Source organism: Plecotus auritus (assembly GCF_963455305.1).
Source record: "Plecotus auritus genome assembly, chromosome: 15".
NCBI classification, from domain to species: Eukaryota; Metazoa; Chordata; class Mammalia; order Chiroptera; family Vespertilionidae; genus Plecotus; species Plecotus auritus.
The window spans coordinates 12,164,053-12,177,660 of NC_137781.1; the positions used below are offsets into that span (position 1 = coordinate 12,164,053).

General features: G+C 51.1%; 1 protein-coding gene across 2 annotated transcripts in view; it reads right to left on the reverse strand.

The window, feature by feature from the left end:
- Window positions 1–609: 609 nt before the first annotated feature.
- CRTC3 (CREB regulated transcription coactivator 3) overlaps window positions 610–13,608 on the reverse strand; it is a 99,819-nt gene continuing 86,820 nt past the window's right edge. Inside the window, exons 11-15 of one of the 2 annotated variants that reach the window (XM_080651708.1) lie at window positions 9,991–10,286; window positions 6,341–6,520; window positions 6,176–6,256; window positions 4,783–4,885; window positions 610–4,036 (exon numbers count right to left, since the gene is read on the reverse strand). In XM_080651708.1, coding sequence (XP_080507834.1) covers window positions 3,828–4,036; window positions 4,783–4,885; window positions 6,176–6,256; window positions 6,341–6,520; window positions 9,991–10,286 — 869 coding nt within the window. In that variant the 3' untranslated portion in view covers window positions 610–3,827. Of the gene's footprint in view, window positions 4,037–4,782; window positions 4,886–6,175; window positions 6,521–9,990; window positions 10,287–13,608 lie in introns of both variants that reach the window. The other variant, XM_080651707.1, reaches the window with a different exon arrangement.

A 13,608-nucleotide genomic window follows, 5' to 3' on the forward strand; every position in this document is an offset into this window, starting at 1 on the left:
GTGACCATAGCATATCATTAGCATATCACTTTGATTGGTTGAACGGATGACCGGACGACTGGACACTTAGCATATTAGGCTTTTATTATATAGGACATTTTTATTGATTTCAGAGAATAAGGGAGAGGGAGAGAGAGAAGCATCAATGATGAGAGAGAATCATTGATCATCTGCCTCCTGCACACCCCACACTGGGGATCGAGCCTGCAACCCGGACATGTGCCTAGACCGGGAATTGAATCGTGACCTCTTGGTTCATAGGTTGACAGTCAACCACTGAGCCAAGCTGCCGAGCAGCGGGGAGGGGTTTAGATGAAGGCAGGACTGGTTAGCTTGCTGCTGGGGTCTGGCCGGAAGGGGTGCTGGCAGAGGGAGGTGGAACGCTGAGGTGCTGCCACGAGCTTCTGTCCTGACACTCACAGCTTCCAAGGAACCACGGGGCCTACTTCTTTTGGAGCTTCTCTCAGGAGGGGACACACGACAAGCAGGTCCTGTTAAGCCAAGGACCAGAAATCCCTAACGGCAGGCTGCGCTGCACAGGAGGTGGCGAGGGTGAAGGCTCCCCCACCCCATCACATTCAAGGCCGAAGAAAACACCAAGTGCAGGTACAACCTCATTGTGCTTTTAATTACGAAAGATGTAAAATGATGCATTATAAAACTTGGAAGCTACTTTATACAAAGTCCAATCTTTAAATATTGTTTGACAAGGGACCTGGGAGTTAGGACACTGGCGGGGAGTCTGATTCGTTGCTGGATGGTTCCGTCATGAGCAATGAAAACATGCTCAGAACCATCTGCGCATAAATCAGAAGAGCCGACGAGAGTCAGAACTGGAAATGTCTTCAGATATGCAAATGGACGGGAATACACAACAAACAGTTCAGCTCAGGGAATATACAGTAGACTTGGGAGAAAGGAAACAGGACAGAGGAGAATTCACGTTCGTCTTGACATGATCAAGAAAATGTTCTCCGAGCACTTTATGTCCTAAAAACCACAACCGTACAGAGAGAAAAAATGGAAAGAGAAGGTTTTAGTTCTATGCTGTTTAACTCCTAGTAAGTGATAGTACAGGCATCGATTTCTTGTAACAAAACTAAATATTGAGAAATATTTAGAATGCAGCCATGTCGGAGGCCGCGGATCGCGCCTGGCTTGTCTTAAAGGCACTAGTGAGTGCACTTACCCGCGGAAGGCCGGAGCGACCACCTGCCCGTGGTTGTCCTGGCCACCATCTAAGCAAAGGGGGTTGTATAATGCCCAAAACCTTCCCACAGGAGAAGATCGGACTGATGGACCTAAGGACAAGTTCAATTCAGTGCTAAGCCTTATTGTCATTATTATACTCCCCCAAACAGCCACTTTTCCTGGAAGCCCCTGGGGCAGCGCAAGTCATCATGTAGGTCTCGGGGTCCCCAACTGTAAGGCAGGGCTGCCTCGCAGACAAAGAGAGCTGGGACCCCGACACTGATGATCCCCATAGGTAAGGCACGGTACGAAGAGTGAATTATGCTGGGACCCCCACTCTTAATAAAAACCTCTTGTAACATCAGAAACGTTCTGTCTGAAAGGCCAGACCAGATGTCGGGGGCCTTGGACACAGGGAAGGCAGCCAGGAGCTGGCTTCTTTCGGCACCTGGGGTGCTATGTGCCCTCGCAAGGAAAGGCCCTTTGCTTTACCAGTCACTCCCCGGGCCCCTCTCAGATCTTTTCAGGGATCTGGACGTCCAACTGGGAATAAAGCTGGGAAGGGGGGGGGGGGGCAACTGCTCCTTCCTGAGCCAGCCCTCGGCAAGGAGGACTCTGGTTGGAGTTCCTAATTCAACAGTAGGAACTGGGGGCTGGTGTGAAGCGGGCTGACGTGGGTTCACAGGGAAAGAGGAGCTGCTCACCCCCAGGGCTGCTGGAAAGGCCGGAGGGCAGGCAGCGCACCCGCGGAAGGAAAAGGACGGGCGAGGTCTGCAGAGGTCAGTGCCCGGGACGCTGGGCCAGGCTCCTCCGGCCATGAGGCTCAGAGTGTGACTGAGCCCGCAGACACAGCCTCGCTGCCTGGGGCTGGAGCAGCCTTGTGACCGTCAGGGAGGGCACGCCTGGCATCTCTGGATGGGCAGTGGCTGTTTAGGCCAAGGTTCCGGCATCTCTCACCTCTCCTTTAGTGCCCATCTTCTCCGCCTGGTCTCCCTGCCCGGATTCTGCCCAGACCCCTCCCGAGGGGCGCTCAGCAGGCCCTGTCCCCTCTGCTCCCTTCACACCCAACCGTCAGGTTTCTGGTCGGGCTGGCCCAGCCTAAGTGAGAGGAAACTGGGAATAAGGTATCAATGACTAACGATGGTTTGATGAAGTAGGCCTTCATTTTACTACTGAAGTCCTTCAACTCCAAAGACTGAAGCTCAATTTTAAAGCAATTTAGAGCAAAACATGGATCTGAGAGGGAAGAACTTTTGAGGGGAGGCCTGCCGCACCCGGGGGGCCCAGCATTGGGCGGCCTCAGCTCGCTCGGCCAGTGGATGCGCTCTGCACCTACCTGCTTGGAGCTCGGCCTCGAGGACGGGGCCAGCCCAACGGAGGGCTTGCTCACCTAGTGTTAAAAGCGTATTAAAGTGCACGCGTGACCTCACCACAGGCACAAGTGTCCGAACAGCTGAAGCTCTGAGAAGGTTTGGCGAGGAAGAGAGACAGTAGAGATCAGACTGCCTTACAGCAGGCAGATGCATTCATTCCTGCATCATTCATTCACTCATTCATTCATTCACACATTCAGCACGCAGTTACACAGCACCTGCTCAGTGCCAGGCACTTGTTGGGACTGAGGGTTCAATGGTGAGTAAGGCACAGTCCCTGCTGCCCCCAAGGAGCGGAGGGTCCAGTGGAGTTACATGAACACTCCCAGTCCACTTCGCTCTGCTGCTGCTCAGCTGCTGGCTGCGTCTGCGCCAGACCTCGGCCGTCCCCTCCAGGTGGGGGGTGTGCAGAGGCCTGCACCCTTGGAGCTGGTCCAGAGCTTGACTGAAGGAGGTCACGTGTCTGCAGACACCTGCAGGCCCCCTTCTTTCTTCTAGTCCCCAAGAAGCACTGCTCCTTCATTCAGGCTCATCCACTACCAGGGACGTTTCCTTCAGGGACTGAATACAATCGTCTTCCTTTTCCTCTTGTCCACAGGAAAAGGCGAACTGAAGCAGCAGAAAGGAGATTATAAATGGGAAGAAAACCAACTACCATTCAGCTTGCTCAACTCGAGTCTGCTCTTGGACTCATGGTGCAAATTCTTCTTCATATTAGAATTAAGGCATCTGAGAGCCGCGGCTCTCGATTCGGCCCTGAATAGCCCTGCCGCCAGCGGGCAGGGGCCCAGCCATCACAGCCGGGTCAGAGAAGGCGTCTGGGGCTGTGGTACCGTCGCTCGAGGCTGAGCCAACTCTCGGAGGCCTGGGGCCCAGCAGGTCCTTCCTCAGTGTGGACGTGGGTCAGTGGTCTGAGCACTGCATGGTGCTCCTGGGGCCTCGGCCCAGGACCGTTTTTCCCTTTACACGCTGACCGGCTGGGTGATGGTCACGGTGATGACCAGCTCACTGGAAGTTCCGAATGAGCCTGCCTGCAGCAGCAGCACCTGCACCGCAGGCCCGAGAGGCGGGGCCTCGCTCTGTGGTCCAGGATGAGTCACTGTGTCTGAGGGGGGACCTCATCAGAAAGCTGGGAGCCGTGGAATTGGTTCTTTCCATGTCAGAAGCCCGGGATGACAAGAGCCCGGGGTGCTGCGGGCTCCATTCTGTTCCGTGTCACGTCAGCTGTTCAGATATAAATTACACCGCCCCGTTCCCTGCCGTTCACAGTCGGTCGGCTCGAAACGTCTCTTCAACAGAGGGGTCAAGCAGGCCCATGCTGGAGTCACTTAGCATGTTGAGTCCATCCAGGCTCAGGGGCTCAATTTGGAGCTCTTCTTCCAATGGGAATGAAGTGTCCATGTTCAGACTGACCTCGGGCATGCCCTCCAGCTCACTGCCGAGGTCTCTGAACAGGCCAGAACTCGAGTCTTCTGGAAGAAAGAGCAAGAGGGAACAACGGGCAGATTAGGAGGCGTGAGGGCAACAAACTGATGATACCCCCAAAACGCTACCCTCGTCACCTTCCCAGCCAGGAAGGACAGTGATCGCGGTGTCCCAGCCACTTCCAGGCCTACAGTTTGTTCTGGAATCTACGTTCTTCCCCGTTAGTTCTGCAACGCCCCCGCCCCCCTTTTTTTTAAGGGGGCTACTCCTTATTTTTTTGTTTGTTGGTGTGTTTTCTTAATCCTCACCCGAGGATATTTTTCCATTGATTTTTAAGGAGAGTGGAAGGGAGAGGGGAAGACGGAGAGAGACATCAGTGTGAGAGAAACACATCGATTGGTTGCCTCCTGCACGAGTCCCAACCAGGGCCCGGGCTGGGGAGAAGCCTGCAACCGAGGTACGTGCCCTTGACCGAAATCGAACCCGGGACCCTTTGGTCCGCAGGCCAACGCTCTATCCACTGAGCCAAACCGGCTAGGGCACACAACTCCCAATTTTGCAGGCTTTCTCCGTTTGTGCAGTTGTCAATCCCTGAAAACGAAGTATTTCAGAAAAGACTCACTGCCTCAGTCTCTGGGCTGGACACCTGCAACTCACATAGGAAAAGCCGAGGTGGGGACTGTCCCGTTTTGCTTTATCTAATGTTGTTGCCGTTTACATGACCTTGCCATGGAATCTGTACCAACGCAGCAAATTCAAAACCGTGAGGAAGCTGCGGGTGGCCCACACTCACCTGTCAGGAGGGTGTTGGGGAAATTCCCGCAGTTGGAATACAGGTTTGGTCTCAAATGAAACACGTCCTGTGGCTCCTGGGGGCCGTGCTGCACCAGGGGCACCTGGAAGATCAAAGGTCACAATGTGGGGAACGACCCCTGCTGCCGAGGATGAGTAACGCAATGGCTCCCGGGGCAACCCAGAGGGACCGCCTCTCCGAGTCCCTTCCCTGTGGGATCTGAGTGCCTGGCCGTCGTGACACTGACCATGCAGGCGGGGGCTAGTGTGGAGCAGGGCCCCGGAGGTCCACAGCAGGGACCTGTCCCTCTCCACGCACGGCCTGGCCCTCTACGCCATCCCAGGAGACACCCAACTGTGGCTTCTGTGCCCTCTGGGCTCTGACCCCTGCCCCTCCTCAGTCACACGGAGGCTCGGGGCAACTGCCATCTGCGGGAACCCTGTCAAGGCTCCCCAAGGAGCCAACGTAGCCAATAGGTTCCTTTCCTCTTCGGTTTCCAGAAAAACGAGGAAACAGAAGCCCTTTCTTCTCACTCGGAGGGAGGAGCCCAGGTGAGGCCCTCGCTAAGAGAAAACCGCTAAGAAGACAGGCCAGAACCGAGGTGCCTTCCCAGAAATTAAGTTTTCAACCTATTTTTAAAATCTCTCAAAAGTAGGAGTTTTCATCATTTCTCTGGGAGACACTGACCATGAGATTAACATGGCTTCTCCAGGCAGCCTACTGGTTCTTACCACGAGGCTTTCCCACACCTCCTCGAAACATGTCTGTTTATTTCACTGTTGGGAAGTGCTGGAAAGTGCTCCTCTGTCCTTACTCCATCCCAGAGGCAGCCCGCACTTACTAAACATTAAGCCTAGGGATATTAAAAACGCTCAGTGTGCCCAGCGGCGTGGCTCAGCGGCTGAGTGTCAACCTATGAACCAGGAGGTCATGGTTCGATTACCCATCAGGGCACATGCCCGGGTTGTGGGCTCGATCCCCAGTAGGGGGTGTACAGGAGGCAGCGGATCCATGATTCTCTCTCATCATTGATGCTTCTCTCTCTCAAAAAAGGCCAGTGTTACGTACGGAAAGATTGCAAAGCAAAAGCAAATGGCTGACTGGAACTACCCAGGGAAGGACTGCCCCCACCAGGACCGAGGTCTCCTGGGAGGCGCCCACACACTGTGCTGGGCTCAGCAAGGAGGCCTCAGGCTAAGCCCCTCTCTGTGTCTCCGTCTCCACACGTGACAGGTCAGTGGGCTGCTGTGGCCCCTGCCAGTGCGAACGATGCTCCAGTTCCGACTAGAGAGCCACCATGAGTGTCTCATCACTGTTCACACAGTTCCTCTGCTGAGGCCTGACAGTCCCTTCGGGGCTAGGGGGAGGAGGCAGGCTCCAGGCGATCACTCACCTGCTGCGTAAAAGCTGGGCCCGGCCTCAGGGGCTGCTGGTCAAAGCTCACATCTGGGAAGAAGCTGGTCAAAGACGAGCCCTTCAGGGGATAAGGAGGGGCATTTAGTTGGAAGCCAGAGTGAAAGAAGCCTTCCCTCCAGCCCGGCGCTCCGCTGGGACTCACCTGGGCCGTGAGGAGCTGGAAGTCTGACTGTGGCTGCTGAGCAGGGGGCTCCTGGGCGTGGGGCTGCTGCAGGAGAGGCTGGGGGAGCTCCTGGGGCCTGGGGTACGGGGGAGGTGGGGACACTTGAGCTTGAGCCTCTGTGGGCAGGAAGGAAAGCGGGCTCCCCTCAGAGGACACCGTCTGAAAAACAAAGGCATTAAGCAGCTGGGCTTCTGAGCGCCTGGTCTGAGTCCTTTAGATGAGGAGATGTCACGGTGAGGAGAGACCTGAGACCTTCACCAGGGCCTTCTGTGCTGGGCTGAGAAGCTAGTTCTGCTCCTTCAAAGTGTATCTCCCATCTCACTTCCCCCCAAAGCATTTCCCACTCAATGACCACTTCTATTGTCCCGAAAAACAAAACAAAACAAAAAAACCCAGCTCATTAACCAGTTTCCTCTCAGTTTTCTCAGTAAAGCCATGTTGCTGTTTTTTAAGCCGTAACTTCTGATTAAAGATGGGAGTGAAGAAAGCATTTAACTCTACTGTCTCCCAAAACTCTACTGAAACACTAATACATTAAGCGACACTAAACATTTGTAAACAACACGAAAACAGTAATAAAAACAAAACAACAAACAACACGAGGACAAAGATACAAGGAGAGCAGGAAATCCAACACAATTTGGAAAATGAAAAGCAGATGGTCAAGAAGCGACTGGCTTGGTGGAGCTGGGAAGGCGCAACTGATTTACACTCAGGATCCCCAAGGCAGTGAGAACTGGGGCAGAGCTGGAGCCAGGAGGACCTTATCCAAGTTTAGGTGAGAAGCAGGCGGGCTTCGGAGCCCTGGCCTGCAGGAGAGGGAGGGCTCTACTCTGGAGAGAGGACAACAAAGGTTCTCGAGGCAGGGCTCACCGGCGCCACCAGGTGAGGCGCTTTCCCTGCAAATACCGTTCATGGGAAAGCTTGCTATTAAACTTGAGCCCTCCACTTTTTGCTCCCAACTCGGTTCTCAGGTAAAGAAACCATCAAAGAAATAATTAAAAAAAATTTCCACCCTGACTGGTTGCTCAATGGTTAGAGCATCGGTCCATGGACAGAAGGTTCAATTCCCGGTCAAGGGCATGTACCTGGGTTGCAAGCCTGATCCTGGCTTGGGTCCAGGCATGTGCAGGAAGCAACCAATGGCTGCATCTCTCTCACATCGATGTTCCTCTCTCTCTCTCTCTCTCTCTCTCTCTCTCTTTCTCTCCCCACCCCCCGACTCTCTCTAAAATGAATGGGGGAAAAAATACATGCTTGGTGAAGATTAACCAAAAAAAGAAAAAAAAAGATAATTTTCCAGAAAAGAAGGATGTGAATTTTCAGATTGAAGAAAGCCACTGAATATCCAGACTCATGTCAAACAAGCCATATTATTCTAAAATCTCAGAAAGCTGGGGACAAGAAGAAGATCCTATAAGCCTTCAGAGAAAAAAAGAGAAAGGAGATTTCATTCAAAGTTTTATGAATTAGAATAAAAGTGGATTTCTCTAGAAATTAAAAGGGCAATGGGTTAATAACTTCCACATCTCAAGAGAAAATTATTTCAAATTTAGTATTCTATATCCAGTCAATTATCAATAAAATGGTGGATAGCATAAAGACATTTAAATCATGCTATGTACTCTATTTTGTAAAGCTACTGAAGTTTTTGTTTTTATTTTTTTAAATATATTTTTATTGGTTTCAGAGAGGAAAGCAGAGGGAGAGAGATAGAAACATCAACGATGAGAAAGAATCACTGATCGGCTGCCTCCTGCACGCCCCACACTGGGGATGGAGCCCACATCCAGGCAGGTGCCCTGACCGGGAATCGGACCTGGACCTCCTGGTTCATAGGTTGACACTCAACCACTGAGCCACACCGGATGGAGGATTTGTTTTTAGCTGTATTAAGAAGAGACCTACTCAATTCCAAGCATTTGGGATTGGATTAGTAATATAAACGTAGAACCAAACTAACAAAGTAAGATATTTATTAAAACCCAGGAGGAAAAAAATGGTACTTTGTTATGTCATGGTGTACTATATGGTTAAACTCGGACTACATTATTATAACTATGAAACGTTACATACTGAGTACTGCTCTAATCAAAATCATAATAAACCACGTGCTGGAGGAGGAGGAGGAAATATGTATGTATGTGTGTGGGAGGACTGGGAGAGCTGAAGGAGAACAAAGCACTAATCTTCCGCGGTAGAATGTCACTAGATAAAACCTAACACTAACACTGTAGGATAAAATTAGCTTGAAATAATGTGGTTACACCAAAGAGATGAGCTAAAGTGGTTGAAAGCGATCATCTCCAGGGAGCGAGAACTATGGGGGGAGGGGAAAGAACTCTAACTTCAGAACAAGTCCCTTAGAACTATTTGACGTTTTAAATTGTAAGCACGAACAACACTGATTAAAAAAAACTAAATATAAAGCGAATTTAAAAATGGAAATATCTGAAAAAGGATGATGCTCTCTATCCATACAGCCTCCTTAAAATGTATCTAGGAAGCCTGAGTAATATTTTTTATAGCCTGTCAAATAACTTTGCAAAATAAAATAAATAACATAAAAAGAACCATTAAAAAACAATTATGAAATACCCTCTCCCCAAGGGGATTACTCATATAATCAAGATCCTGTACGTAGCTGGTAATTGGTAAAGAATGACTAATAACTGGATTGCCAATCCTTCCATTGTGTTCGGTCCACTCCCCCTCGCTAAGTCATTACTTATTTTTGGAGAAGTGGTGAGTGAATGATGTTATAATGTATCCAGGGAGTGACCAACGGGTCAAAAATATATTCACTGATGATTCTGGTAAGGAGAACCACCTCAGAGCTTAGAATAAACAGTCAGCAAGTGAAAACATGAGGTTCTGTAACAGGCTTGGGACTCCAGCCTCCTTCCAAACAGCCTCCGTTGGGCTCTTTCATGGCGACATGATCCTTATTACACCTACTATTTCCTGAGCAATGAAAGTCCTGTTTCTCAGCTCTGCAGTCAGTCAGGGAGAGGTCTAACAGCAACGCTGTAGGGAGATATTCAAGGTCTTTGGCTTTTCCTTGTGGTTAAAGTACGTAGAGAGCTGCCTGGCCTGCATGCTCAGTGGTTGAGCACTGACCTATGAACCAGGAGGTCACGGTCTGATTCCCGTTCAGGGCACATGGCCGGTTGCGGGCTCCATCCCCAGTGTGGGATGTGTGGAGGCAACCAATCAATGATTCTCTCTCATCATTGATGTCTCTATTTCTCCCTCCCTCTCTCTTTCTCTCTGAAATCAATACAAATATTTTAAAAAATAAATAAAGTACTTAGAGAGCCAACGATTGACCTGCCATGCCTGTTTCCCTGCATGCCTGGGTTGCGTCCTCTATAGCTTACCACTCTCCCCCAACCCCGACTTCGAGAGTTACAACGCCTGCAAACTGTTCAGTGTTTGCTTAGGAATGATCCACACAGGTCTGCTCTTGGGAAATCATTAATGCATTCTGAATTATTCACATTTCCGCTCCGATTTCACATACAAGTGACCTCCTGGGCAGCACTGGGTGTAATAGACTCGATCCAAAATCACAGAGAGAAGGAAAGCGATCCCCGTATCTTCGGTCTGTTCGCTGCAGCGATTTTTACCTGCGAGGCAGGGTATGGGTTCATTGGGCTGGTGGAAGAGAGCTGTCTGCTGAAACCTTGATGTGCTTCGGGGCCAGGAGAGAGCGTGAGAGGGCTGACGGGAGGCTGCCTACGCCGAGAGGGGCCGCTCAGGTTTGTGGTGGAGAGAGAGGGGTTGCTGAGGGAGAAGAGGCGCAGGGAAGGGTGCAGAGCAGAGGCGCTGGGAGATGTCTGCGGGTGGCTGTTCAGGGACGAGGAAAGCGCTGTCTTATTGAGTGTGGCCTGGATGGACGGGTTACTCCGGGAACTCTGGAGACCTAGGAGAGAACAAATTCCAAGTTACTTGTCATAATTTCAGACCAAATCGCTCATTTTCCAAAGATGAAAGAAAACATCACTTCCTACGATGTGATGAGGATTGTGTGTGGAGGAGCTCCTGGGAGACTCCGACTGCGCATGTATCAGATGTACCAGCGGCGCGGAAAGGTACCATCAGGGAACGCTTTTCTTGAGAGGAAGGTGATCATGTAACGGACGGGGGTGAGGATGGGGGGTAGGACCAGGTAAGAGTGGGTAGTGGAGGCCAATGTGCAGTGTGCTTAGCTCCAGCCCAGGGAGAGGAGCCAGGGCTGTACCACAAACTCTGTTCATTTTATTTTATTCTCTCTTTTTTTTTTTAAAATATATTTTATTGATTTTTTACAGAGAGGAAGGTAGAGGGATAGAGAGTTAGAAACATCGATGAGAGAGAAACATCGATCAGCTGCCTTCTGCACACCCCCTACTGGGGATGTGCCCGCAACCAAGGTACATGCCCTTGACCGGAATCGAACCTGGGACTTTTCAGTCCGCAGGCCTACGCTCTATCCACTGAGCCAAACCGGTCAGGGCTTATTTTATTCTCTTAATCCTCACCCAAGGACATTTTCCCACTGATTCTTAGAGAGAGTGGGGGAGAGAGGGAAAGACAGAGAGAAATACATCAGTTGGTTGCCTCCTGCATGTGCCCCGACCAGGGCCGGGGCCTGGAAGGAGCCTGCAACCGAGGTACCTGCCCTTGACCGGAATCTAACCTGGGACCCTTCAGTCCACAGGCCAACGCTCTAGCCACTGAGCAACACCGGCTAGGGCCACAAAACCCAGTTCGGAGCCCCGCGTGCCTCTGTCCCAGGCACACTGCGAACCCTCTGCTGCTTCGGGGAGCATGCTTCCATGGCGGCGTGGCTCTCGGGAGCTGCCTCAGTGTAGCCTTTAAACATCCCGAGCACCCAGAGACTCACTGGAAGAGACACCCTCCATGTCTCCTGCCCCTCAGCTCCTTGCTCTTTGTTTTTCTGGCTCCAAAGAAATTGTTCGTCACAGTCTATTCCGACTCAGGGGAAAGGAAGCTTTTGCTGGTGCTTAGCTTTATTTTGGAGGGAGGGGAGTAAGTTTTAGCATGAGCAAGAGAGTTTGGGGAAGGCATTTCCATGACACAGGGAGCTGGGCATAAGTTGGAGGAGGCCAGGGGCACTGTCCTGTGCCCTGCTGGGTCCTGGGCACCTGGCACAGGGCCTGACGCAGCGTGGCTTCACTCCGTGAATGAATGCTGCTGCCGCTGCTGCTGAGTATCTTAACTGGCAACACCCATGTTTCACAGCTCAGCCCATCACTCCTGGACCAGCAGGTGAAGTGGTACTTTTTCATGTTGATAAAGAAATTGAGTGTTAGCCCAGCTGGTGTGCTCAGTGGTTGAGCGTTGACCTATGAACCAGTAAGTCACAGTTGGATTCCAGGTCAGGGCACATGCCTGGGTTGCGGGCTCCATTCCCAGTAGGGGGCATGCAGGAGGCAGCCGATCAATGATAGTCTCTCATCATAGATGTTTCTATCTCTCTCTATCCCTTCCTCTCTGAAATCAATAAAAAATATATATATTTTTTTAAATTGAGTATTAGATAAAAATTATGAAAATGAAGAAAGGAAGAAATAAAGCATTTTTAGCTGGCAAATAACTTTTAAAAGGTAGGAAAGATGTCTCTGATAAACCCTAAGTAGTATTCCACAACTCAACTTCCCATGTGAAGGTCAGAGATAAGGCTGGTCAAATAAGAATTAGAATTAGCCCTGGCCGGTGGCTCAGCTGGTTGGAGCATCATCCTGTACACCAAAAGCTTTGATTTTCAGTCAAGGCACCTACCTAGGCTGCAGGTTCAATCCCTGTTCGGGGCACGTAAAGGAGGCAACCAATTGAGCGATGTCCCTTTCTCTCTTTCTTCCTCTCTCTTTAAAAATAAAACAATAGCAACACAAACCAAACATCCTCAGCTAAGGATTTAAAAAAAAGGAATTAGAGCTACAGATATGATTCAATTTTTTCAAAAACCTACTCATTCAGAAAAAAAAGCACAAACATCTTTAAAAATATGTGCAACTTTGTGTCCCATGCGTTTTAAGTTCCATGCACAGGAGCTAGAAAAGGCTGACGCTGGTTCTGGCACGTTCTGGACAAAGCAATGCTTGTTTGAGGGAAATAACAGCAAGTGATTAAGCTCGGGGTTTGCAACTGAAGCCCAGTGTTGGAGGCAATACCAAGACTCAGGAGGGCTAAATGCCGACGTGACTTGACCTATGTGACCTTGAATGTCTTTTTTCATAGAGAATGACCAGAGTCACATAAGTAAAGCAGCAGGATAGAAAAATGACCAAAAGAACCAGAAATAAAGGTGCTCACTGAAATCCCTTCTTCAAACCTAAAGTCATGTTGCGCCACGGCAGCACGACTGCAAATCATCAGAGCCTTCCAGGACCACCCGAAGAGGGCCACTCTCCTGTGAGTGGTGAGCTGATTGAACCCAGAGCGGAAACCAGCGAGTACTTTCCCACAGACAGACCCTCACTGAGGACACTTCCAAAGGTCCACACATCCTTAGGACCATTACTGCCAGGGCTGTACCACACACCGAGTGTGAGAGGGAGTAGTAACACCTGCCTACACACTGACAAGAGCGCATGTCAGGGTTCAAGCAAATGCAGTCCCATGGGTCTGAGCTGTAGATACTTATATTCATACTAACGGCCCGGTGCACGAAATTCGTGCAAGAGTAGGCCTTCCTTCCCCTGGCTGCCAGCACCAGCTTCCCTCTGGCACCCAGGACCCGGGCTTCCCTCCAGCCACTGGCAGGCACCTGGGACCCGGGCTTCCCTCCAGCCCCAGCTTTGTCCAGAAGGTCATCCAGAAGGACATCAAGTCTAATTAGCATATTACGCTTTTATTATTATAGACTAGTGGCCCAGTGCATAAAATTTGTGCACAGGGGGGGGTGTCCTTCAACCCGGCCTGCACCCTCTCCAATCTGGGACCCCTTGAAGGATGTCCTACTGCCAGTTTACAGGGATCGGGCCTAAACCAGCAGTCGGACATCCCTCTTGCAATCCGGGACTGCTGGCTCCTAACCGCTCACCTGCCTGTCTGCCTGACTGCCCCTAACCACTCTGCCTGCCGGCCTGCTCGCCCCCAACTGCGCCTCCCCCGCCAGCCTGATCACCCCCAACTGCCCCCCCTGCCGGCCTGCTTGCCCCCAACCGTGCCCCCCCCCCGCCAGCCTGCTTGCCCCCAACTGTCCCTGCTGCTGGCCTGCTTGCCCCCACCTGCCCTCC